The 26,818-nt window shown below is 38.8% G+C and overlaps 1 protein-coding gene across 10 annotated transcripts in view; it reads left to right on the forward strand.

Annotated features, from left to right (window-relative positions):
• Positions 1-26,818, forward strand: part of ST7 (suppression of tumorigenicity 7) — a 242,932-nt gene that overhangs the window by 99,658 nt on the left and 116,456 nt on the right. For all 10 annotated transcript variants that reach the window (XR_007121535.1, XM_047695088.1, XM_047695090.1 and 7 more), the window contains exon 2: positions 23,120-23,202. Coding sequence is in view for 9 of the 10 variants with exons in the window: in XM_047695088.1 (XP_047551044.1) it covers positions 23,120-23,202 (83 nt within the window). In the remaining variant the exon portion in view is untranslated. The remainder of the gene's footprint in view (positions 1-23,119; positions 23,203-26,818) is intronic.

A 26,818-nucleotide genomic window follows, 5' to 3' on the forward strand; every position in this document is an offset into this window, starting at 1 on the left:
CCCTGGTGATGACTTGTTTTCATAAGAGAGTTATTGAAATGTAGTTAACATATGTAAAATCTACTCTTTTAAAGTATGCAATTCAGTGGTTTTTACTATTTCCAGAGTTGTGCAACCATCACCATCTAATTTTAGAATGTTTGCATCACTCCTAAAAGAAACCCTGTACCCATTAACTGTCACTTCTCATTTCTCCCTTCCCCATTCCCTGGAAACCGCTAATCTACTTTCTGTCTCTGTGGATTTTCTTATTCTGGAAATTTTATGTAAATAGAATCATACAACATATGGCCTTTTGTGACTGGCTTTTTTCACTTAGCATAATCTTTTCAAGGTCCACCCATGTGATGGCATGTGTCATGCTCCATTTTTTTTTTTTGAATATGATTCTTTTATACAGATGGAAATATTGCCTGTTATTTATCCATTCATCATTTGATGGGGATTTGAGTTGTTTCTACTTTTTGGCTTTATGAATAATATTGCTGTGAACAGTTGTGTGCAAATTTTTGTGAGGCTATATGTTTTCAGTTCTCATAGGTATATACTTAGGAGTGGAATTGCTGGGTCATGTGGTAAATCTGCTTAACACAGATTTTGAAGAATTGACAAACAGTGACTAAGACTTGGCAAAGAAAACCAGAGCTGGATAGTAGTTAAAGAAGTAAAGACAGACTTTACTCAGGACTATCACAGTAGGGGAAAGAGACTTTGCTATACAACTGAAGTCAATTCTGACTACAACAAGGAAAAGTGGGGATTTATAGCCAAGGAGCAGGGTAGGGATGGGGGGAAATCAGTGGTTGGAAAATTATTATGAGGGTAGGGTTATCTTTGCTGAACTGACCTAACAGAATTCTTGCTGAAGGCAGGCCAGGAGGATATTACATGGGGGATGGTGGGAGGTGAGGAATTTGATCAGATACTGAGGACGATCAGATATCAAGGGTGGGGGATTCTGGCTAAACCTACTTAACAGGATTCTTGCTAAAATTGGGCAATGCAAAGGCTCACATGCAAGTCCAAAAGTCAAGGCCCACATGGAAAGAGGATTCAGACGGAACCTGATTAAGATTTGGTTAAAGAGAGACTTGTCAGACCCTTAACAGATAGTTCATGTGTTACCTTTCTAGTACCTTTCCTCATCTGTATCATTAAGGAAGCTAAAAATCGATTCTCTTAAATTCCCTTAAATTCTCCACAGTGCCATTTCATTCAGGATCCAAAAGATATTTATTGACATGGTGTTGGCTGGGCTGGGATACAGTGTATGAGTGTTTTCTCGGAGCTGATAAAGCTGTTTAATTTTCTATTTCATGCTTACAAATTAGTATCTTTGTTTTGTTTTTAGAACTATATGGGAAGATTTAGCAAGTCTGATAATTTAGGCCTGTTTGGAAATCTCATTTATGGTATAAAGAGTGATAGACAACATGATGTATTATTGTAGGGCCCACAGTTTAGGACACTGGTCTCATTTAAGTAAATTACATAAATGTACATTTTAAGCATAATGAATGTATTTTCTTTCTTCCTTTTCATTTTTTACTCTTCTTCCCTTTTATAAAAAGCATTTCCTTTCTATGCCTCAGGGTGGGTGGTGGCTCTGATTCAGTACTAAGTTGTTTTCATTACTATTATTATTTTATCCCACTTGATGCAACATTGTTAGAATAGGTTGTTTATAAATTAATAAGCCATTGATAAGAATTATTTTAATTTTCTCATAAGCTGTTTCATCCTATGTTTCTTTCTGCTTTACCATCACCCATCTATAAGATGTCACAAATCTTTAATACAAATTCAAATTTATTCTGAGAATTTAGCAGTGCTCCTGAAAATAATAATTGGCCATCTTGGGGAGTTGGGAATCCAGAGTTGTTACTCAGTTAGAAAAATGAAGGCCTCCTCTGAGTGACTAAAGCACAGCTTCCTAAACTTCACCAAGGTTAACTGGAGCCTTTTCTGTGCGGTAAGTAACTAATTTGTGCCAGCTCCCATTGTAATGATTATAATTGCTTGGGTTACATTAATATTCATGGCACATGCCTCGCACCTTATGTGGTGCTCATTTTCTGTGTCTTTGACTAATGTACCATTTTGCCTTTCACTTTGGCATGGGGAACCATGATTTTAGAGGATGTGAAGCAGAGAGCAGCTGAGGGAAGAATGAATACCCAGAACCCAGTCCCAGGATTAACATACTGATGTAGATATTCTGAGAAGGGATCTTTTGAGTCAGGCTAAAAGGAAATGCCAAGTGGAGCTGAAGCTGAACTTGCCCTGGCACGTGATATTCATCGAGGAGGTGTTTAGCTTCACTAGACTACATTTTGTTCTCGGGTTGCCAGCTGCCTCGAGCCAGCTGCTTAGGCACAGCTAAAATAAAGGCAAGAAAATTTTCATTATATATTTGATATTTGAGAGTCTGCCAGTGATTTCTTTCTTTCTTTCTTTTTTTTTTTTTTTTTTTTTTTGCCAGTAATTTCTAAAGCTTAGAATGTTGGCAGCAGCATATGAATGAAAGCTGATACCTTCAAGATCTAAAAGAAAAATAGCTTATCCTTCTTGCCTCTGCAGAATGATTTTTAAAAGGCTGTGCCTTCTCTCTTTGGATACTTTTTAGAGGAAAGGGGAAAAACATTTTTCATTTTTATTCTTGTATAATGTGACTAGATGTAATTGAATTTTAATAAGTACGTTGCAAACATGAATGGGCAGGACAGCCATGTCAAGTTTTGTGGATTTAGAATCACAGAAAGAAGTAGCTACTGGAATTTAAATGCCATCCCACAGTGGACCTTCCAAGTAGAAACTTGATGTGTAATTAAACCCTTTTCTTCCACTACCAGCTTCTCCACTGCATCCTAAACTTGATGTCTATCAATAGACAATAGCACTCTTCTTTGTATTCTTTTGGCTGGTTATTATTATTGGAAGACTCCCTGACTTGTTCCTTCTCTGGAGCCTTTGGATGCTCATGAGAGACACAGGCCTATACGAGCATCTGAAGTTACATGAACCCCTTGGTGCATGTGGAAGTAGTTTGGTTCATGGGTTTTCAGGGCACCCCTCTCAAACCAGGCCCTACAATAGATTATAGGCTCTTCCCCTTTGTGCAGTGTTTCTCATGTTTCTTTGTCAGATGCCCTAGAGACAGATAACGGAATGGATGCTCTAGGCAGATGGGGTCATAGGCCGAAGCTCACTACTGAAATGGAATCCCCTTGAAGTCCTTTGAGGTTAATTTTGCGTTTTGCCTTTTAGTATATCCAGATGATTTTAGTATCAAAATATTAAACTGTCATTTAATCATCAAATAAAATGACTTCCTGATGCTCCAGGAAGGTATTATAGCATGTTTAAGTTGGGGTTTCCTGATGTTACATGCACCCCAGTTGGGAGAATTGTGGACAAAGTGTGACTTCGGGGAAATTTTTACCTAATACTCAGTCCTTTGTTTGAAATGGACCTGGTAGATACCAAGTATTCTCAGAGCATGTAGTGGTAGAATTTTGGGTAATTATTAACTTATTTCACCTGTCTATTCATAGTGTTGTGAAAAGAGGTCAGATTGAAAGTACAGAAGTCTGAGTTCTAGATTTGGCTATTAACTTGTGACATTGGACAGGTCCATTTTCCCATTAATAAAACGAGGGGGTGGACAATGAGAGAAAACGCAGCATTTTGCAAAATATGTTTTGTGGATTATTGCTTTCTAAAGATATTTTAAGGGTGGTTGCCGGGGGCTGGGAGGAGGGGGAAATGGGGAGTTGTGGTTTAATGGGTTTAGAGTTTCAGTTTCGCAAGATGAAAAGTTCTGGAGATTGGTTGCACAACTGTGTGAACGTACTTAACGCTGCTGAACTATACACCCAAAAATGGTTAAAATGATAAAATTTGGTTATGTATATTTTACCACAATTGGGAAAAAAGTATTCTAAGAGCTCCACCCGTAAATAAACATAAATAGTATAGTAAATTCCCCTTCTGGAGAATCACAGTGCATTCAGCTTGTAGAAGCTTCTAAGACATCCTGTACTGAAAAAAAAAATCTGTTTAACCTCCACCCAGTATTTCTCAAATTTCCCCTCCCCCAATTCAACTAACATCTCTTAATTGCCTATGAAACTTAAATTTTCAAGATTCCCATTTGGGAAATGGTGTTTTGAGGTTTTTTCCCAGCTCCAACATGTTATCATTCTTCAAAGACATCAGATGATAATATAGGCTATTCCAAAGTAAGGTCTAGGTAGTGCAATTGTTGAAGATTAATTCAAGGCTTCCCAGTAAGGTGGCTTGGAGATGGGAGTTAACCCAGTCAGCAAACCAGTTGGATAAAGATCTGGTAATCAGATCTGTAAAAAGTTACAACTGAGCATGAAATGTCTTGTTCTTCATATGTCATGTTCAGCCTGTGAAAGAAGCATTAGAAGCAAAATATACTAAACTATGTTCCATTTGATTTTCCTTTAAAAAATATACTAAACTATGTTCCATTTGTTTTTTCCTTGGCAACAGTTTCCATTTAAGGTAAACCAGGAACTGTCTTGATCTATGGTTATTACTGGCCTTTAGACCTAACTGGAAATCTCCAGTAGTGTGAGAGTGAGGGTAAGAGTTTTCTGGCAGGATAATACTCTTCCACAGTTTATTTAATACACTTAGTGACTGACTCAACAGCCTCTTATTTTTAAAGTGAGAAAATATATACTAATGTCATAAGCAGAATAATTTTCATTAATGAGAGGAATTTTTTTACACCTTTCATTTCCTAGAGGAAAAATTATCTGAGGCAGTGATATAGTTTGGATATGGGGAAGGAAACCATATTCAGATTAGTGTGTTCCTAAATATGGTATAGATCAGTGTGTGAAAGCAACATTTCACTTTAAGACCTCTTAACTGAAGTCATCCTTAGGCCTTTCCCTCTACCCGATTCCCCTCAGTTGCTGTTATTCTATAATATTATATTCTGAATGGTTTGCTTAAAAATTTTAGACTGAAGGGGAAAAAAAGAGAACAGGTTAGATTTGAAAATAACCTACATCATTGTTTAGTTAGTGTTTCTATCCAGCTCAACTAGAAACAAAGATTGGTTATGATCTGCGTAGTAATAAATGTTTTGATTTCAGAAATGCCAAGTCTTCTCTAGATTATCTTTTGTACTTATTGCTGTTTTTTCCGTAGAACAACTCTTATTTTTGCCTTTATTCACACTTTACTATTTTCTAAGAATCCTGTTGGAGAGAGTTCAAGTTTTAAAACTAAACATAAATTTACATCCTTACTTAGTGTCAGGAATCTATGTGAAATCCCATGGACAACCTCTTCCGGATTTTGGAGGCAGAGGTTTAATTACTATCTATTGACTGGGTTTGCTTTTGCACTTCTTGGGACCTGGGCAGGCAGAGCTAGTTGCTCCTTCTAGCAGAGCAAGGTGGGTGCACAGTGGGTGCACAGGAGCCAGAATTGGGGGAGAGAGGCAGCCCATGTAACTGGTCCAGCTTCAGGGGTGGATGAAGGAAATGAAGAGTGTCACAGCAGTCCAGAGTCCAAGGAGGTGCTCAGGCAGTGAGGCACATGGTAGGCTATTGCAGAAGGGAGCTGGGGACAAAGAAAAGGGGGAGCATAGTGGCTAAAAACTGTAGATTTACAATTATCAGAAGTCTAGGTGGGCTGTGCTGGTGCCTACCAGGGAGCACTGAGGCTGGTCTTCCGTCTTTGAAGAACAGGACTGAAGAGGGAAGGGAAATTAGCAGGTTACTGGAATGAGGCCTGGGGGAAAAAAACCCAGAAGAAACTCCATAATAAACAGTGGGAGAAAGCAGTGGGCTATTTAACCATACCTCCATACGGTCTACTGTTGGGTAGCAGTTGAAGTGAATGACGTAGGTCTGGATGTTCTGAAATAGAAAACTATCCAAAATATTACGTGGAAGTGAAAATTGTAGTATACTATATAACATGTCTTTCTCTGGGGAAAAATGTACCATCTCAGTGAAAGGAACCTGGGGATGTGGTAAAGTAGAGCTCTATTCAGATGAATGATACAGACATCTCAGGCATGCTTTGTGGAGACAGTATGTGGTTTGCCTTTTAAAAGTTTTCGTTTTCTGTCTCCCTGAGAATGTCCATGATTATCAAGTAATAACTACCTAAAGCCGCCGAATGTCGCCAGTACTCCAGAAGAGAGGCAGCCTATCATGGAGGGCCGGGTGAGAGGGCTTCGGGGCTCAGACTTCAGATCCAGGCGGCCTGGGTTTAAATCCTGCTTCTACCCCTGACTACTTGTTTGACTTTGAGTAAGTCACTTAACTCCTCCGTTCCTGTTCTACCATCTGTAAGATGGGGACAGTAGTACTTATTTTACACAGTAGTTATGAGGATTAAATGAGCCAGTATTTGTAATATGTATAGCACAGTGTCTGGCCCATAATAAGCACCAAACAAACGTCCATTAAACAGATAAAACACATTTTTTTGTCAGTTTCTCTTGACCAGTCAGGAACCAGTCTCTGACTTTCCTTCTGTTTCATGTAGATGTCTTTCTCTTAGGGTATTACATTTTTAAAAAAAATACTGTTTCAAGCATTATGGAAAAAATATAGTTAAAATTCTTGTTAGATCACTGGATTGGATTATTTTTTACCTTAATCCTTCTGAAATTAAGGGGAAAAAATCACACTAGTTACTTTAAACTGGCTATTTTATGCATTTGTCCTCTAATGGTATAGAAGTAATATTTTTGCCTAATTTTTTTTTAAAGATTTATTTATTTGACAGAGAAAGACACAGGGAGAGAGGGAACACAAGCAGGGGGAATGGGAGAGGGAGAAGCAAAGCAGGCTTCCCACTGAGCAGGGAGCTCAATACAGTGCTCAATCCCAGGACCCTGGGATCATGACCTGAGCTAATGGCAGACACTTAATGACTGAGCAACCCAGGCGCCCCACATGATTTCTTATGTACCATTAATCTAGTATCTAGTTTGGGTGGCTGGTCTTTTTTCCCTCTTGGATAATGCTTTGACAGGAAAAGTAAACCACACAAAAACTGTTTCTGGGCTCCTGCCACACCCACACCAAGAGCTAATCTGACAGAAGATAATGCAGTTTGTACATTGTGAATGGCCAGGCCCAATAGGTACATGGAAAAGAAGAGTCACTAGATACCCTGTGACTTCAAATAATGAAGTAGAGTGATAGGCTTTTGTTTTAATAAGGCTTTGAGAGATTAAATGTCCTAGATCTTTATAATGCCATTAGGTAAAGTTAAGGAAACCATGACAAGATAAATAAATAATGGTGTTCTAGTTAGAATCCCTGCAAGATTTAGAAATTTGGCTTCTCCTGAGACAGCTATACTTAGCTGACATGTTTGTTTGCTAGTAAGTAGTGAAGCTGAGGTGAATAATGCTCCTTTTGTACTTGTACTCTTTTGGGTCCAGATGTACAATTTCATAGAATGATTTTAAATTAATTAGCACTGGGGCAGAACTATGAGATGATATCACAATTTGGCTTATCAAATGAATTTAATAATTTTAAGTACAGTTAGTTTATATTTTCTAGCTCAATTCCAAGAAACTGAATACTTAAAAATTATTTCTTGGTGGACATGATACCAGTGGTTTGCTTATAGGGCGAAAATAATTCTTACCCTTTCCTGAGGATTTTCAGGAATGAAAATGAAAATAATTGCTGTAAAACACATTGCAAATCTGTTCAAGTATATTCTATTCAAAAAAACATTGACTAGTATCCTTCATGTTGCCTAAGTATGTAAGAACCCATAGCTTAAAGGTTTATAATTTTTAAACTTTTTGAATATACATTGTAATGCCCATCGAATTCATCATGGCAACAATTTTTACTTTGCTCCATGGCAGAAGTTCTAGGTGCTCGTTATTAGTGAGTTGAGTCCTTTGTGATATGAATTACAGTGTTTGTAGTCTTTAGCTTAAATCTTGTGCTGGATTTGTCGTTGGAGATTTGTCGTTTGTCTTAGAGTTGAAAAGGACTTTAGAGTCCAAATTCTTCAATTTATTAATGAGAAAAATTAGCTCACAGAGACTTTAAGCGTTTGGCTCAAGAGAGAGCAAATTGGATCCCTAGATCTTTTCTGGAAGGAAGTGTTCCACTTAGCTAGTAGAGATTGAGAGGCAGAGGAAGAACCCTAGTTGCAGTATGTTTATGTAATGGTTTTACACAACACTGACACAGAATCCAAAGCATGGTTTGTAGCTTCTTAATGTTGAGAAAGTACAACTTAGCATTTCACCAGTTTAATAGTAGAACAGAAAAAATGAGAATTTCAAGAGCTATAATCCTTTTTCCAACCTTAGTTTTAGGAGCATTGCTGATTAGGTGTATTAAGATAACCTGGCAGCACAAATTAATTGCACTTATTGGGTTATTATATAAACATTGTGACTCCAGGTTATCATGTTACTTTCATTTTTTCTAATGGAGTTATTATACTATTATCAACTTATTACTGTGCAGTAGCTCACATTATTTAAGCAACACTGCTTAAAGCCCGTGGTGAAGCACTGAGATTCTTGCCCATCCGGAAAAAGCTGAATGCCACGAAGGATGCTCTGCATCAGGGTCGTTCCTACTGTTATAAAGCATGAAAAAGAATGTAACAACAAAGAGTCATGGTTGTATGAATGCCTTTATGGGTGATAAAGTTTGAATTAGCATATGCAGAGCATTCTAAGACAATTAATGTCCACTGTGTTAGTTAATTGGTTGGGGTGAATTCTTTCTTCGTGTTTCATTTGCCTTATAATTAGCTGTAGCTCAGCAATTAAATCATGTCACCAGCCCACTGTGATACTGAAGGATGGTGATAGTGCGTGGGTGGGTGGCACAGCTCCATACAGACTGTGCATATTAAATCACAGTTGCTGGCTTCTTAAATGGCTCTCCTTCTTGGGCTTGGGAGCAGTTTTTTAACTTCTTGAATAATCTATGTGTTATCCATATACAGTTCATAAATGCACTGAAACAAGTAATTCTGTACACAATTTTGACTAGCAAGACTGTAGCATTGTAAACATCAAGAATTGTCCTCATGTACCATCTTTCTGAAACTGGAATTCAGATACATATAAATGTATATAACTTTTCCTATTTATTTCTCCTAGAAAACTTCCTAAGAAAGGTAGGAGAGTTTTGTTGCTCTTGTTGTTGCTGCTGTTAATCTGTCAATATACCCTTAAATATCTCATTTAAACCAAAATGCATCAAAATATTCTTTTAAAAAAATTCCCCCAAATTGCTGCTTTAAAAAATGTCTCATTCATTGAAGTAAAAAAATAGCATGTATTGGTTGTTTCTAAATCTATGTATACATTGATTGGTTCCCAGAATAATACATGTGTGTAGAAGATTTCAGACTACAGAGAATGTAGAAAGTATAAAATGAAAGTTCCATGTAATCCCACCTCCAAAGATTACTATTATATGATTTCTAGTTTTATGTCATGCTTTGAAAATCTTTGCTCCCCACCCCCCGCCCTGATCAGAAACCAACAATGCATATAGTAGAAAGTTTCAAGACTACAGCGAAGGAAAAAAAAAAAAAGACAAAAACCACATGTAGTTCTACAATTCAGAGGTGAGCACTATTGGAAAGTTTGCCTTATAACCTCCACGTATTTTTCTGTGCTTAGGAGCTGCACCTATATAGTGAGCAAATTTTTGAATAAAAGGTGTCAAACTATTAAGTTATATATTCTGCTATTTAAAAAAGATTTTATTTATTTATTCGAGAGAGAGAGCAAGCTGAGAGGGGGAGGGCCAGAGAGAGAAGCTGACTCCCCACTGAGCAGGGAGCCCTTCACAGCAGGATCCCAGAACCCTGGGATCATGACGTTAGCCAAAGTCAGACACTTAACTGACTGAGCCACCCACGTGCTCTCTATTTTTTATACTAAAAGGTGGTAATCATTTTTCATGTCATTTATGATGTGATTTTTAATGGCTATGTACTATTCTTTCATAATGGGTATATAGTGTTTAACCATTTTTCCTCTTGGATAGTTAGTTGTTGTTTTTTTTTTTCTTTTAAAATAATATATTTATAAATATATTTTGCCGAATATCTTGAATCCTAGATGCATAGTAATTAAAAAAACAACAACTGATATATGCTCAATTCAGATGTACAAAACTTCAAAGATGGACAAGTGGATGAACAAGATTTCATCATTTTTAGGATGATGTTAACAACTATATTTGAAAATGACAAGTTTAAATCTTTTCATTTATATAGATAATATTCTAGGTTTAAACATCCTGTGTTTAGGTATTCAAACTCTTTAGTTGAGTGTATAATCACCACATTTGCACAGGGGAAGCCTTGTAAGTTATATGTTTTAATATATTATTATTTATGTCCCTGAGTTTTATATCCATTGAATGTTTGGAGCTGTGTATATCATACCAGAACCTAAGTCCAAAGTGAAAAAGAGTCAAACACAGCATTTATGGGATTCTCAGTAAAAAGTATGACAAGCTTTCTTGGGTATGGTAACTTTAGGATGCTTTCGATTTCTTTGTTTTAGCAGACCTCACTCTAGTAGAAAATATATTAGTTATTTTGTTTCAAAATAAAAGCAAAAATAATTATAACTTGAAAACATAAAAGGATACTACCTCAAGTGTTAATTAAGGCCATAATTATGTGATTAGACTAGAACCACAGTTTTATAGATATAATTACTGTAATAGCTCTTGTACAAAGCGCTGATATGATTTGGTACAACACTGCCCTAGGAGCTTCTTGCCACTCTATTGAATCCTCACTAAGGCCAGGATAATAACATATGTGTGGCAGGTCTGAATACTTTCATTTTTAGACATTACACAGTGCTGCCTCTTTCTGTGTAAAATATCTGGCCCTGATTTAATCTTGACCCACAGTGAGATAAATGAACAAGGTAGAGAATAAAATAGAATACAGAATAGGATGCATCGGGATGTGCAAACATCATCCTTCATTGCTAATAATAGCCTTAAGGGAGAGTCAGTTATTTAACATGAGGTTTGTGTGGTAATGAATGGCTCGGTAATCAGCTGCCATCTTCCCTTACCCTCAATGCAGGAGGAAGTCATTGCCAGGCATGCATGCCCTAGACTGAGACTGTGGTTTGGGGCAGCCCCTTGCTCTCAGATCCCAGAGGGCTTCCTGAGCCCAACCATCGGGCCTGGCTTTGGAGCAAGCACCAGACTGCCATTTCAGAAAAGTCAGTGAGCACTGGAAACTCTAAAAGCAGATCTGAAACTTAGACATTTCCCTTTGTTGTGTCTCCCTAAATGTAGGGTCAGTTATCCAGAAGAAAGGTATGTTCCAAAAGGGAAAGAGCATAGGCTTTGGGATCAGGTAGATCTGTGTTCAAATTAAGGCTCAGCCTTTAGTAGCTGTGTGTCCTTGGGGGAGTCATTTAACCCCACTAAGTCTTAGTTTCATCCATAGAAAATGAGGGTAATCTAACTTTGCAGGGCTGTGGTGGGAATAAGTGATTAAAAATATACGTTAAACACCCAGAATAGTGCCTAACACATAGTAGCCCTTGGTAGATGGTCAGTAACTATTAGTCCTTCTTTCCACAGTATTTGTTTGTTGAACTGAAACAAGTATTTAAAAGTATGGCCTGATAAGACCTTTTTTTCCCCCCATAACAATGATGTCGGACATTTTACAGATAATGATCTAAATGATACTGAAGGTGGCACTTACTGTATTTGCTTACTGAGTGGTCATGTTAAGTATTTCTTTATGAGTTAGTCTTTACATCTGTCAGTTAGCATTATTTTATCTTAGCAAATTATTCCCAAGAGAAACTTAGCCTTTCTGTGTTATCATTAGCAGAGCTGTGTGTGATAGTTTTTCTTTTTTTTTTCCTTTTGGCAGTGCTGGGTTGGGGGTCATGGTGGTATTTTAAAAATTTTTTTCTATATATTTTTTAGAATGTTTTGGAAAAACAACCTTGAATATCCACTTTTTTCTTTTAAAATGGGTTTGTTTCTTTTAAAATAGTAACGTGATAATAGACCTTCCAGTGGTAATACGGTTTGTAATACAACTAGTCAGGGGTGCCTTCTGAGTTTGTGGCATAGGATTTCTTGGCATGAGGTTGACTGACTCAGACTTAGGACTGTGGCCTCATTAACCTTGGGTTTTAACCAACTACTGATGCACCTGGAGGTAAACTGCCTGCTTTAATTAGACAGTTGTTAATTAAAAACATGTACATTTTTTCCTTCCTTTCTCTCTCTCTCATTTGTTCTTTCTTTCTTTCTTTTACATTACAGATGAGTGGGTCATTCACAGTGAGGCATGACAATGTCTGAAAACTATTCAAGATAGGAAGAATAGATTCAAAAGGGAGAGAAAGGCCATTTTTAGGGATTGGGAGCATTTATATTAAGGATGACAAAAGGCTTCTGGAATTTAGATGCATCTTTTAATACCTTTTAAGAAAAACTGGCTTACTGAGATTTGAAAATACCAGTGTTCAAGTTTCCATTTACTGTCACCTATAGACCTTACTTAGAGCTACCTGCGTTTGTGATTTGCCACTTAATAATCTGCTGCCAGCCCTGGACCTGGGGAGATCATTTTAGGCGTCCTCTGGAGTATTAACCACTCATTTGATGCAAATGCAAAGCCAAATCTAGCTACTGGAGTTGAAAATAATAAAGCCAGGATTTGAACAACTGGGCAGTTAGAACACCTGAATACTTAAAATATTGGTCTGTCTAGTGGTTTCCCCTGTGGCTTCTTACCTCTCTTGGTTAGGCATGTCACCCAGATAGAGACAGCCATAACCCAGCTTCCAGAAGACCATCTGTTTTAGGGCAGCTTTTCCCTCAGAAGAGAAGTAAATTAGTCTTTGAACTTTTAGGGAACGTAGTGAAAATAAAAACCTAACTTAAAATCAGATTTGAATTTTACTACCCCATAGGTTACAGTTGCTTCTTTGGCCCAAACTATTGTCTTCCTTTGAGGCAAACTTTTCAGCTGTAAGTTAGCAGAGGGTTTCAAAACAAAGCAAGTAAACTAACAGAAAGCAAAAAAATCAGGGTCAATAGAATCGAAAACAGATTTATTTTTGTTTTGTCATTTAATCTCAACTGAAAAATAGGAATATACATATATGTAACTGTCAGGTTCAAGCTTATGTCCCTTAAAGTGCTTCACTCTATAATTATTCTTTAAGATCTACATAAAAAGAAGAATCCCAGAGAAAGTAAACACATTTCCTATGATTAATCCTATGTCTTTAAAAGTTTGGTGTAAGAGTGAGTCATTATTGGATTTCTCAGGGTGGATCTTGTTGCAGTGGAATAAAGGTTTAAATTTTATTCCTAATTCACTTACTAGTTCCTATGGTGCTATTTATATTTTCTTTTAACTTCATTCCACTTAATGATAAATTCTCTTTTTCTCTTTCCTGCCAGACTTCCTGTGGAAGTAGCCTATGCTTGCTGCCATAATTCCTTACCACTTACTGTCTGGAATCACTTGCAATTTGACTTTGGCCCCACTTTGCCAACATTCTCCAGACTCTCACACTTTATGTCACACCGTTAAGAGCCACACGGTGTTGAATTTACCTCTGCAAATCTGATATGCCCGACCTCCCACCCTGGTGGTATTATAGGAGCTCCCCTCTGAGGGAACACTCAGAGCTGTACGTTTCCCACACCTTTTCACCATTACTAGAAGTGTATCTTATCACATCACTGTTCAGTGAGTATTTTCTCACCCCCCCTGTAGGAAGTCTGATTTTCTCCACCTGGCACTTGAGCTAACCTAATCTCCCACTGCTGCTTCTCATCCTACCTATGGTACTCCCGCCCTTGCTTTTGTGTTTGCGCTGCTGTCTGTGTGGCGTCTGTACCTTCCCTTCACTTCTCTCCAATCTAATGATAAAAGCTTTTCCTTCTTTTAAAGCCCAGAGGGAAGACATCCTATTTATTAAGCTTTTCTGATTCTTTTGACTAGAAGAAATATTTTCTTCCTCTAGATTCTCTTCTGTAGCTCTCTTCTCTTGTGTTATTTGTGTGGACGTCTTATTTTCCCTTCTCAAGGGGATCATCAGTCTCATTGTATCATTTTATTTCCTAGCTCCACTCTCTGGTTCAGCATCTTGTACTTTTCTTTATAGTTAAGTACATTTTGGATAAATGAAAGGATGAGCTGGTGTTAATAAATGCAGAGCATTTGCCGAGTGATGTTTTAGAATATAGGTGCCTGTAGCTCCCTGGAGGCTGCCCTGTGCTGGTTGCAGCGGGATTGAGGCCAGTGAGCACTTCTCAGTGAGAGGTTAATAGTTCATGAGAAACAGAAAGATTCATAAAGTGGTCTTCAGCCCTAAATTGAAAAGTATTTTATTTATTTATTTTTTTTTTAAAGATTTTATTTATTTATTTGACAGAGAGAGATCACAAGCAGACGGAGAGGCAGGCAGAGAGAGAGAGAGAGGGAAGCAGGCTTCTCGCCGAGCAGAGAGCCCGATGTGGGACTCAATCCCAGGACCCTGAGATCACGACCCGAGCCGAAGGCAGCGGCTTAACCCACTGAGCCACCCAGGCGCCCCATATTTTATTTTTTTTTTAAAGATTTTATTTATTTATTTATTTGACAGACAGAGAGAGATCACAAGAAGGCAGAGAGGCAGGCAGAGAGAGAGGGGGAAGCAGGCTCCCTGCTGAGCAGAGAGTCCGATGTGGGACTCAATCCCAGGACCCTGAGATCACGACCTGAGCCGAAGGCGGAGGCTTAACCCACTGAGCCACCCAGGCACCTGAAACGTATTTTAAATGGCTAAAATTGTAAGACTTATACAAGCCACTTTCCTGTTCTTGGTCAGGGTAGAGTTCCTTATTATTAGCCTATTTGTAAATAAAAGTGAACAGATAATCTGAGATCTTGCCTCACTTGCCCTTGAGGGTTCCTGAAGTTTGTATATGACCTGGCTTTGGACATTTCTTCAGGGCTTGACAGAAGCAAGGGACAAGAAGCCATGAAGAATGAACACTCTGATATAGTTTCCCAGATCACAGCTGAGAAAAGAAAGAAGGAATGTGCTTGCTCTACTCCTCAGTGGAACCAGATGCCCAGTAAAGCAGAAATAGTATACCTGTAAATTTGCCAAGGCAACGTCAAGGGTAGAGAGAAGAGTAGATAGAATGATTTATGAGGATTTCTTGCCATTGGAATGGGTCTAAAATTATACATCCATGTCTTCCTCACCAGGGTAAATTCCACAGGATTTATCAAGGGAATTGTAATGAATAAAAGCTTGAGATGCTATCAGAGCCCAAGGAGACTGGGGTGAAGGGCAAGGAGAGGAGAAGCAAAAGCAACAAATGAGAAAAAAGGCTTATGGTGTGTTTTTAATCTTCTCTTGAACTGATGCTGTGCCTAGATGTAAAACTGATTTTTTGGGAACATGCAAATGTTGGATATTTAATATGTGCCTGAGAAAAGAAAGTCCATTTACTGGAGCAAAATGGAGATGCTTGATTTCATTATTAAAACATTACTCTGAGCTTCTATTTTAATATTAGTTGATTTACAAAGATAATTACGGATGAGCATGTGGAATGACATGTCGCCATGGCAACAGAGGTTGAAGTTGCGTTTATTTATGAACAGAGGGAAAAGAAGCTCTGGGGTAGATAAAATTGGCGTATCTTAACACTCTTTCTGGGCATACTGCAGTTAGCCACAGTTATCAGATATCCACACTGATTTTCACTTCCATGAATTATACATGATTGCACCAATTTTATATTGCTGCATAACAAATTACCACAAATATAGCAGCTTAAAACAACACATATTTATTATTTCACATTTTCCGTGGGGCAGGAATTACAGGCACAGCTTAGCTGGGACGTTTGCTCTGGGTCTTACAAAGCCATAACCAAGGTATTGAGTAGGCTGTGATCTTACCTGAAAGCTCAACCGAGGAAGAATCTGCTTCCAAGTTAACGCAGACTGTTGGCAGAAACCATTGTCAAACTGAGGGCTTCAGTTTCATATTGGCCGCTGGCGTAGGCCCTTGAGGCTGCTTATGGTCCATCACCACATAGTCCTCTCAACATGGTCACTCTCTTCATTACACTACAAGGACTATCTCCAGCATGTCCGCTACTGAGAGAGTATCTTACATATCTGTTTGCTAGAAGCAAGTCGCGTGTCCCACCCACATCCAGGGGGAGTGAGTTACATAAAGATGTAACACCGGGAGGTAGGGATCATTGTGGGTCGCTTTAGAGTTTATCCATCACAGTGTCATTGTGAGAAAAGGGCAAGTTTTTTTTTCATTTTAAAAGCTGTGCCATCTGGAAATCTGTTCAAAATTAGCATATGTATAAGATAAAATATTAAAGCTTACATTTTTCATTTTTTTGTCCCTTGGTAAATGAGGAAGAGAAGTGAAGTTGCAACTCTACTTTTTTGAATCTGATGGGAGGGAAAAGAGAGGCTAGCAGGGTTGGAAGAACAATGAAATGAAAGAAGAGAATATTCCCTATTCTCACATAGAAAAATGCAAGTGATGGATTAAACTATTCCTGTATGTTCCCGAGCCCACTTTGGAGGTCTGAGAAAACAGTTTGATAGAAAGTTCCTGCAAGACTAGCATGTGTCTTAATGTACTTTATGTAGACATGGGACTCTGTGTACTTCCTGTAATTAAATCAGAAATGTTGCTTTGCATGAAATGGACAATTTTCTAGTCCATCTTGATATTGCTGTCTCAGGGCTTGGAAGGTACTGTAGCCTTCATTATTTGTTCTTTGTATTTAAAATCGTTGTAAACCATCATGCTTAGGTTATAGTTTAGGCTTTAATACAGCTTATGCCCTAAGCTACACGGGGACTTGAAGAAAGCTAAGGAACGGGATTGCAGGTTTCCTCGTGGCCTGTGGCTGAATTGACTGTTCCCACAGCATCTAGTAAGGCAGAGATCAGAGATTTAGGATCACATGGCTGAGTAAGGGGATTCAGTAATTTCTTTGCTTTCTAAAATGGCTACTTTCAAACTCACCTTCTACTTCATTACCACCTCTAGCAACTAGAATTCAGTTAAAAGGACCCTTTCACTACCTGGTGCTTCCATTTAAGTGATTTAGTTCTTGGGCTGTGGTCTGTACCACAGTGGTTGGCATACAGAAGCTGGTGCTCAGTAAAGGCTGGTGTACTGCTCCTGCACTCCTGTTGATATTAACAGTCAGCCGAGTTTCTTCTGTTTTTTTTTTTTTTTTTTTTTTTTTTTTTTTTTTTTACAACTGGACCAGCATGGGGTGTAATATCACAAAAGGAAGAGTAACATAGCGCGCCTGGGTGGCTCAGTTGTTAAGCATCTGCCTTTGGCTCCGGTCATGATCTCAGTGTCCTGGGATCGGGTCCCACATCGGGCACCATGCTTGGTGGGGAGTCTGCTTCTCCCTCTGCTCCTCCCCCCACTCATTTCTCTCTCTCTCTCTCTCTCTAATAACTAAATAAAAAGGAAGAGTAATGTGAACATAAATAATGACAACGATAATACACATTATTTGCTGAGGTTTGCTCTGTTAGGCACCTTATCTACACTAGTGCATTTAGTCCTCACAGCAACCCTGCAACAAAATGGATTTTATTCTTATTTAATGGGCAGTGAAACAGCCTCCAAAGTACAAATTTGGGCTTGTGTTGAGATAAATGTTAGCTTATTTATAAGAAAAGTAAGCAAACCAGAGTCCCCTATTCCTTAAGTACTTTTTCATTTAGGCTGCAGTGTACATCTACCCCTTGCATGTGGTTGTTAGTGAGAAGTGTTCTGTAGATGATCTTGGAGACCAAACAGCAGTGAATACCCTTAACTTTTAGAAATACAGTTTGGACCCATTCTAATTTGTCTCCTCTGAGAATGGCCATTCGCTATTTGTCAGTATTCCACGTATTTGTACTTCAGGCACTTTCGGAAAGTAGCTTCACGTCTTTAGTACTGATTCCCCATCAGTGCCTCAACACCCACATGTAAGTCTGTGGCACCTGTGTCACAATTCCCTTTCCTTCTGTGGGCTCGCACCTTCAGGCCCCTGAGCTGCAGTACTTGTGTGGAATGTTCTACAGCTCTACCTCTCACGGTCCCTTCGCCCCTGCAGCTGCAGGCCACATCTGTATAACTCATGATTCATCTTCCAAGTCTCAGACAGGATGCTATTTTTTGGCAGAAATTTTTCTTGTTGTCCTAATCCCTTTGGGTTCCTTGTGCTTTTATAATTCCCTGATGTGTGCTCTTCGATACTTGCTTACCCATTTCCTTGCCTCTCTCACCCATTGGATTATGAGCCTTTCGGGGGTGGGGGGCAGGCAGGACCAGTGCTTCCCAAATTCCAGCTGGGGTCAGGCCCCAGGGAGCCTGTGCTGAAGTTTTGAGGGAATGCACATTTCCTCTGAGCCTCACAGCAGCCCTGAGAAGGTGTGAGGCTTTACTGGGCCCTACACATCACAGCTGATGTCACAAGTTACAGACCGAGGCTCCTAACCCTGTCTTTCTCTCTCAGAGGTAATGCTTTTAACTAAAATCTCTTCAGTTTTTTCTTTGCTCAGCCTAAATAAACTTAGTTTCTTCAACTTTTCTCCCTAGGGACTTTATTTCTAACATATTCAATGGTTAATGATTGTTATTTTATAACTTTTTAAAGATTTTCTATTTCACATGCCATATTTTAGAAAGGCATTAAAAGGAACACAGGACAATAATTTTTGGTGTTATAGAATTTACCACACTGCTTATTCCGTTCTCTCTAGCCAGTACCTCCAAGTCTTTGATGCTGCCTTAGCCTTTCCATTCCAGGGCTTCTCTGTGTGAGGTAGAATATGTCTGACAAACATAGGGTTATGTGTTCACCACAGAGGTCTTTTCCAGGAGTGTGGTTTGGGGATTGCTAGTGCTCTAAAGAACATGAAAGAAGGCTGTTATTGTGTTGAGAGACAGAAATGTGGCTGGCTTCTCACAGACAGCCTCACAGGGCCATTCCACATGATTCCTGAGTAATCCCTGCTCATAGGAGTGATCCCTCGCTTCCATAGCTGACCTGTTACCTCCTCTCTTCTGTGATCTAAAGAGGTCATTTAATTTTCTTTAAGAAAGGGTTTTTTGTTCGTTTGTTTTTTAAAATTAAGTAATCTCTACTCCCAACATAGTGCTTGAACTCAACCCTGAGATCAAGGGTCACATGCTCTACTGACTGAGCCAGCCAGGCACCCCTAGGTCATTTAATTTTCAGTCCGTGTATCCATCCCTCCTACCTAGTTTCTTCTCAGAGCCATGCTTTATTAAATGAGGAGACTGTACTAAGTTAGAGTTGGGCATCATCAGAAGGCTCCATGATTCAGTCCCCAAGGCTGCCCTTGACCAACTACGGCAGTATTCTTGGAGCAGTGACTTGTTAGGAGTGCCCTGCTAGATCAGGTGAAAAGTCTTCTGATGTATCAATCTTTGTATCTAGGTTGATAGGACATTATTGAAATTTTATGAATCTGTTCCTCACAAAGCTAGATTAGTCTTTGTTAGTTTTTTAATTTATTTTGCTAACCCAGCAGGTATGGAGGAAACAGTCGAATATGTCTATAGCAGGAAAAATCCAGTTTATGTTTCAAAGCATATACCCCACAGTTTTCTGTGGCAGTTTTTAGGTACTTTATCAGGCCCTTATATGTTTTAACAAATAATTGCTAGTGGCCCTCATTGCTGATGAAACAAGGCAAGGTATTCCTTGTTTTTAAGGCATTCTGGTCTGCAGCGTGCAATCCTCCTAATTTAATGAGGGAATCTTCCATTGGATTCTCCCTTCTTTCTTGGTGCCTACCTGCTTTTCCCCTCTGGGGCTGCCCACACCAATGATAAGATCACAGGGAACTTATCTTTAAAGCTCAGAGGTAAAAATAAGTACAGCATTAAAAACATCCAATCTTTTGGTGTGATTTATTTAGAGTTCTTCTCCCTTTGAAATGAAAGGCTTTCCTTTTGCTATTTTGTTTTTCCTTGCTTGTCAGCAATATCTGCACGCATCCTGTGATGCCGTGAGCCTGAACGTTGGGGCAGGCCTGCTGGTGTTCAGGTCTTTGCCTGCCTCCAGCTGTGAAATACATGAATAATAATGTTGACCTCATGGAGCTGAAGTGAGAATTAAACTCTCTATTATGTGAAAGTGCTTTGTTATTAACTTTAAGTACATAAATAGATGGAAATGGCAAGTATTAAGTGTTGATGATTTATGCCCAGAATTGCCAAAAGCCACATCTTAGTAATTTCAGCCAGGATATTCAGAAAGGCCATAAGGTTAATAGATTATTAAAGGCGCCCCTCCCACTCTCTGAAATGTTTCTGTTTGTGCTACTCTCATTCTATATGTGTGTCTCTGTTTCTTTTAATGACTTCCATGATCTCTCAACTCTAGTAGCTTTCTACAACGGGATATAACAGAGAAGTATCTTTTAATTATTAATTACCGCTGCTATATAATCTTAAGTAAGTGAAACCAAATGGGAACACTGTATAGTATTATCTCTCTAGATAACTCACATAATTTTCTTTTTCATTGATCAATTAATTCTTGAGTTAATGATTTTCAGGAGCTCTTTCCACTCCATTGGTCTGTGCTTTTGTTGCTGGGGAGTTACAGCAGGGCTCCTTAGTCACTTTTCTAATTGAGGCACATCTTTCCTTCTTTCTTTTAGAAGTGGATTTCATAGAATTTTATACTCACTTTGTCCTAAGAAACCTACTGAAAAGTATATGGTACAGAAATGAGAGTTCATAACTATAAAATAAATCAAATACTCTGTTTTGGTGACTTTTAAAAAAAATAACGGGGAGTGTGGGGTCACTTATAGTGTGAGGATGGGAATTTTGAGAATTTAGGCACTTCAGAATCAGACTGGCAGTTACAAGCTCTAGGTTTGTGTGTTTCATTTTTTCCTTTAAAAAATATCTTCCTTTTTCCACTAACTTGCTTGGGAAATGACAAATCAGCACATCTTTGGGATTTTAATGGCCAAGCAAACCCAACCTTAACTCAGCTGTCCCTCTGCAGTTCTAGACTGACTGTGCCTTCTGTGCCTTTCTCTGTCTCCCGAGAAGTCCTCATAGTCAAATTGTGACTATCCACTGAGCACATTATGTTAGTTCAGACTCTTGAGATTACAAGTGATAGCCCACAAGTCAAACAAACTCAGTTCAGAGTGGGTGAGGGGAGGGCGGGCCAGTAGCCAGGAAGGATGGAATCCATGCGTCCTTCCACATCAGCATCTCTGCAAAGCGCCCATGGCTCAAGCTGCTTCCTTCCTCAGCCTCTACAACTGTTAGGAAAGGCCGTGATCTTTTCTCAGCATCTCGAAGCAGCCCTCTTATTCTGCTAACCTTACCCTTCTGTCTGTCCCGCCTCCTCCCTGCGTTGGTTTAGTTAATTCCTACTTATTCTCCTGGACATCTTTTCCAGCCTTCGGCCTGAGGTGCATCCCGTGTGTGTGTGTGTGTGTGTGTGTGTGTGTGTGTGTGTGTGTGTTTTGTTTTAAATTCAATTAGCCAACCTATAGTATATCAGTAGTTTCAGATGTAGTGTTCAACACCTTTTATAATAACATCCTGTGCTCAGGACCTGTCTATTCACTTATCAAACTTTATGGTAATTGCTTGTTTACTTGTTCATTTCCCAGCTAGACTGTGGCCTTCTAGATGGTGGGAACTGTGTCTGATTCATGCTTCACTGCTTGTCCATGGTCTCTTTCATAAACAGAGAAAGGTATTTGTTGAATGAGTGAACATGGGATCTATGGTCCTTTTGGTGACTTGGCTTTCTGGGCTGAGCTCAGGACAAATGGCAAAGCATTTTCGCCTAATGATATCAAAGCCCCACTTCTAACATCCTTCATTCTAAAACCAGACCAATGTGATACCCTTCCTCAAACAGACTCAGTAAAGAAATGTGAATATGCATGCAAATAGCTCTTTAGGTCACTTGTTGTTTTGGTAATAATCAAAATTTCATGTAATATTTAGGTACAAATGATAATGACTTAAAATATACTTATAAAATATGGAAGTGAGCCTTACTTAATGGATAGCCAGATCAACTGTATAGTAGATATGAACAGACGGACAAAAATTGGTCAGAAAGATTCTTGACTGAACATTCGTTTTTAGTGGTTTATTTTTAATCTTTTTTTCATTGACTCCATTTGTTTTGATGAGCAGTCTAACAGTCTTTTAAGTAACGTGAAAAAACTTTTACTAATGCATGCTAACTTTGTCAATTTGTCCTTCCTTCTTAGGAGTAATGATGGTATTAAAATCTTTAATAACTGCCAAAAATACACCCTTAAACAACTGGGTCCATTTACACATAGATTTTTTCCCAATAAATACTGTATAGCACTGGAAATGTATTTTCTTTTCCTTATGGTTTTATTAACATTTTCTTTTCTCTCGCTTACTTTATTGTAATAATACAGTATATAATGCAAATAACATGCAAAATACGTGTTAATTGACTTTATGTTACTGGTAAGTCTTCGGGTGATAGTAGACTGTTAGTGAAGTTTTGGGTGATGTCAAAAGTTATGGGCAGATTTTTTTACTGTGTGGAGGTTTGGTGCCTCGAATACCCACACATTCAAGGATCAGCTGTACTTATTTTCTATTTGTTCTAAAGTTGAAGTATTCCTTGTTGGGTCATCAAGAACTCTAATGTGTGGGTCTCACAAAATATATAAGATCTTCTCTTTTTGACTGTCAGTTTAGTAACCAGTTTGGTTAGAATCCTCAGTGGTTATGAATCCATGAAGACCATTCACGACAATAGTTTTGGGAGGCAGAAACTAAAACGCTGCTTTTTTCTCTTTTATGTGGCTATTTTCTTTCAGGACATAGCCCTTGACACCTAGCATTCTGAGCCTTTGTGATGCTGAGCCATTTTAATGGGATTTTGTTAGGGTTCTAATCTGAATCATCTGAAACAAATGATTTCACCAGACAGAAAAATGGAACACTCTGTTTTATTGACATACGTTCCTTATTCTTCTCCTTCTCTCTTTTTTTCAGTGAGCATGTTTTTGAACACATTAACACCGAAGTTCTACGTGGCCCTGACAGGCACTTCCTCACTAATATCAGGGCTCATTTTGGTAAGTGGTAGAATCCTTCCTATCTGAAAGCATGCTGATTACTAACATGTTAGTATACGTACAGGAAATAATTCTGGAAGAATATATACCAGTAGCTTATGGTGATTCATCTTGCATGTATGTGTATGTTGGGTGGTTGGACAATAGAGGACTTCCATTGCCCAGGTTGCATATATCTAAAATATTTTTTAAAAATTTAGATAGTCTTATATTACTTTTGTTGAAGGGGAAAAACAAAATATGAAGAAAATGGAAGATAAAGGAAGACAATTCTGTTTCAAATTCTAGTGTCTGATATACTGTAAAATACATGTCAACCAGTTCAGCTAAAAATGCTTTTCATCATTCTTTTTAAAATGGATTATTGACCGTAATCAAGATCAGTAGAAATACAGCCCAGTTTCGTTATTTTTATTTATTTATTTATTTATTAGATTTTATCTACATTCAAGTTAGTTAACAAACAGTGTATTGTCAGTTTCAGGGGTAGAATTTAGTGATTCAGCAGTTGCACATAATACCCAGTGCTCATTAAATCAAGTGCCCTCCTTAATGCTCATCACCCAATTACCCCATCCTCTCCCCTCCCTTCCAGCAACCCTTAGTTTGTTCTGTATAGTTAAGAGTCTCTTACGGTTAGCCTCTTTCTCTGTTTTTGTCTTATTTTTCCTTCCCTTCCCCTGTGTTCATCAGTTTTGTTTCTTAAATTCCACATGAGTGAAATCATGGGGTATTCGTCTTTCTCTGACTTATTTTGCTTAGCATAGTTCCATCTGCGCCATAGAAAATAGTAAGGTTTCATTCTTTTTGATGGGTAAGTAATATTCTGTTGTAGATACATACCATATCTTCTTTATCCATTTGTCCACTGATAGACATCTGGTCTCTTTCCATAGTTTGGCTATTGTGGATAGTGCTGCTATAAACACTGGGGTGCATGCTGTTTTGCCCGAGTTTTCGTGTCTGAGAGACCACCAAGGAACCAAAACCGATGCAATCACACGAGGGTTTATTCGACAAGCTTAAGCTTGGGCCCAAGTATACCCGACACAGCGGAGTAGGGACTTGGACCCTTAGCTTAGTTAAGGCAGGGGTATTTATGTGTTCCTGTTATTAAAGCAGGGTGGGGCTTCCTGTTACTAAAGCAGGGTGGGGGGTCTCTAGAACTAAAGCAGGGTGGGGCTTCCTGTTACTAAAGCAGGGTGGGGGTCCTTAGAACTAAAGTAAAGTAGGGGAAAGTTCAGCCATTGTGCACAGGGGTCTGAGATGGATGTCGGAGCCAAGATGGCTGTACTTATGCTAAGGCTAAACCTGAGGTGGGATGGCCTTAATTTTTCTTGGCCTCCACACACGCGCCCCTTCGAATATCTGTATTTGTATCTTTGGGTAAGTATCTAGTAGTGCAATTGTTGGGTCCTAGGTTGTTCTATTTTTAACTTTTTGAGGAACCCCCATACTTTTCTCCAGCATGGCCGCACCAGTTTGCATTCCCACCAACAGTGTAAGGGGGCTCCCCTTTTATTGCGTCCTTGCCAACATTTGTTGTTTACTGAGTTGTTGATTTTACCCATTCTGATTGGTTTGCGGTAGTATCTCATTGTGGTTAGCCCAGTTTCTTTAAATGTATTGAGGTGGACCTGGCCATTATAAGCTTTTCTTCCCTTTATCTTCTTTTCCTCCAAAATTTACATTTCCCTATTTCTTTGACAGAGGGAGAGCACATGCAGAGGGAATGGCAGAAGGAGAGGGAGAAGCAGGCTCCCGACTGAGCAGGGAGCTTGACGTGGGGCTCAATCCTAGGACCCTGAGATCATGACCTGAGCTGAAGGCAGACGCTTAACCAACTGAGCCACCCAGGCACCCCCATTTCCCTATTCCTTTCTTTCAAAAATTCCAACTAGGCAAAAGCAACAATAATCATCTCTATGGCTCCATTAGTTTATGCTCTAAATAATTATAAGTGTGATAAAGTATAACACCTGAAGTAGGTGTTTGTTTTTTTTAATTTAAGTGACCTTACGTGAGTACCATCTAATTCATTGTAATCACGCTAGTATAATTAAATGACCTTTAAGGAGAAAGTTTTAATTTTTTTTTTCCTACACATAATGCTGTGATTAATAATTACTAATTTTTATAGAGATAAGAATAAAAAAGATATGACAGAGTTGATGTTAAGAGAAGAGCACTAGAAAAACACAAGTTTTAGGGGAGAAGGGCGTATAAATGGAACAAATACATATACGAACCTAGAGCAGTGGAGGGTTTCAGAGGCTTGAGCTTGTAGGGTAGAGCAATGTATGCAGGGCAGAAACCTGTAAATAGCTTAAAGGAATGGTGGTAGTTTGGGAGCATTTCTTTTTGTGGTCAAAGCATATTCAGGTTAATCTTGCTCTGCTGTATCACCTGGGTTGCTGTACCCAAGGGAGGAAATGTTTGAAGTTGATATTACTGGGACGGAAATGTGAAGAACATGAGTAAAAACCACTCCAAGATGTTTTATAAATGGAAATCTGCATAGAAAGCCCAATACTGCACAGAGACCAAGCCAAGGTGAAGGGAAGCATATTAAAACTTCTCCTTGATATCGGTTGAAATAAGGTGTGTATAGTAATTTGTACCTTATTGCCTCTTATATGCAGATCTGCATACCCATCATTGTCTCTAAGTGTTCTCTGTTCTGTGGGGACATGTGAAAAATAGGGATACTAGAAAGAGTTGTTCACAAAGCTCTAAGGTGATTTGCTTAAGTGCATGTTAGTTTGTGGCAAAGTCAGGCCTAGAACCCATGTCCTCAGGTTCCCACCTTGATATTCTTTGATGGACTGAAAAACTTCAAACTTAGAAAATGATTTCAAATGCTTGATAAATGATTAATGAGGATGTGTTGAAAACATGGCAGCCTTTTAGCATGTATATTTTTGGGGAGAGAGGAGAGGGTATTTCAAGTCCTCAACTATTAATTATTTTCATTTAAAAGTATTTTCTTCCTAAAATAGCTTTGAAATATTTTTTGATTAAATAAACCAAAGAAAGTGAACTTTTAGGTGCAATCTGAATAACAATTTCATGCTAAAAATTAGTAATTCACTCTGATGCAGAAAATAGCTTTTTGTTTGTGTATTCCTCCCTCAAGGGTGTTTACTTAAGAATGGTTTACCCACTTAGATGGTGCCTACTGTGTGCCAGGCACTGATCTAAGCACTTTACATGCTAATTCACTTACTCGTCACAATAGTAGGAGGAGGTAATTGCCAGCCTTGTTTCCATTTTACTAACGGATAGGCTGAATAGGTAGCATAGGCAAGTGAGTAACGGGCCTTAGGTCACTTCTCTGGCAAATAGTGAAAAGCAGGAATTCATCCCAGGCAGGCTGTCACTCATTTCATCACCTTCTGGTTAAGTTCTCAGCTATTTTCCTAGCTTGCTGGACAAATGGCAGGTCTGGATTTTATCTTGGTGTGGGTTCGCTAAGCTATAAATTGCCAGAATGTGGGTGATTTCCTTTTTCTCTGGTAAGCTAGACCCAGCAATCCTTTTACCTTCCAATTCAGGGAGGTGAAATCCCACCTGCCTACTTTTCTTGTTCTCCAAATGAAGGGATTTCAGCAGAGCT

The sequence above is a fragment of the Lutra lutra genome, chromosome 11 (assembly GCF_902655055.1).
Source record: "Lutra lutra chromosome 11, mLutLut1.2, whole genome shotgun sequence".
NCBI classification, from domain to species: domain Eukaryota; kingdom Metazoa; phylum Chordata; class Mammalia; order Carnivora; family Mustelidae; genus Lutra; species Lutra lutra.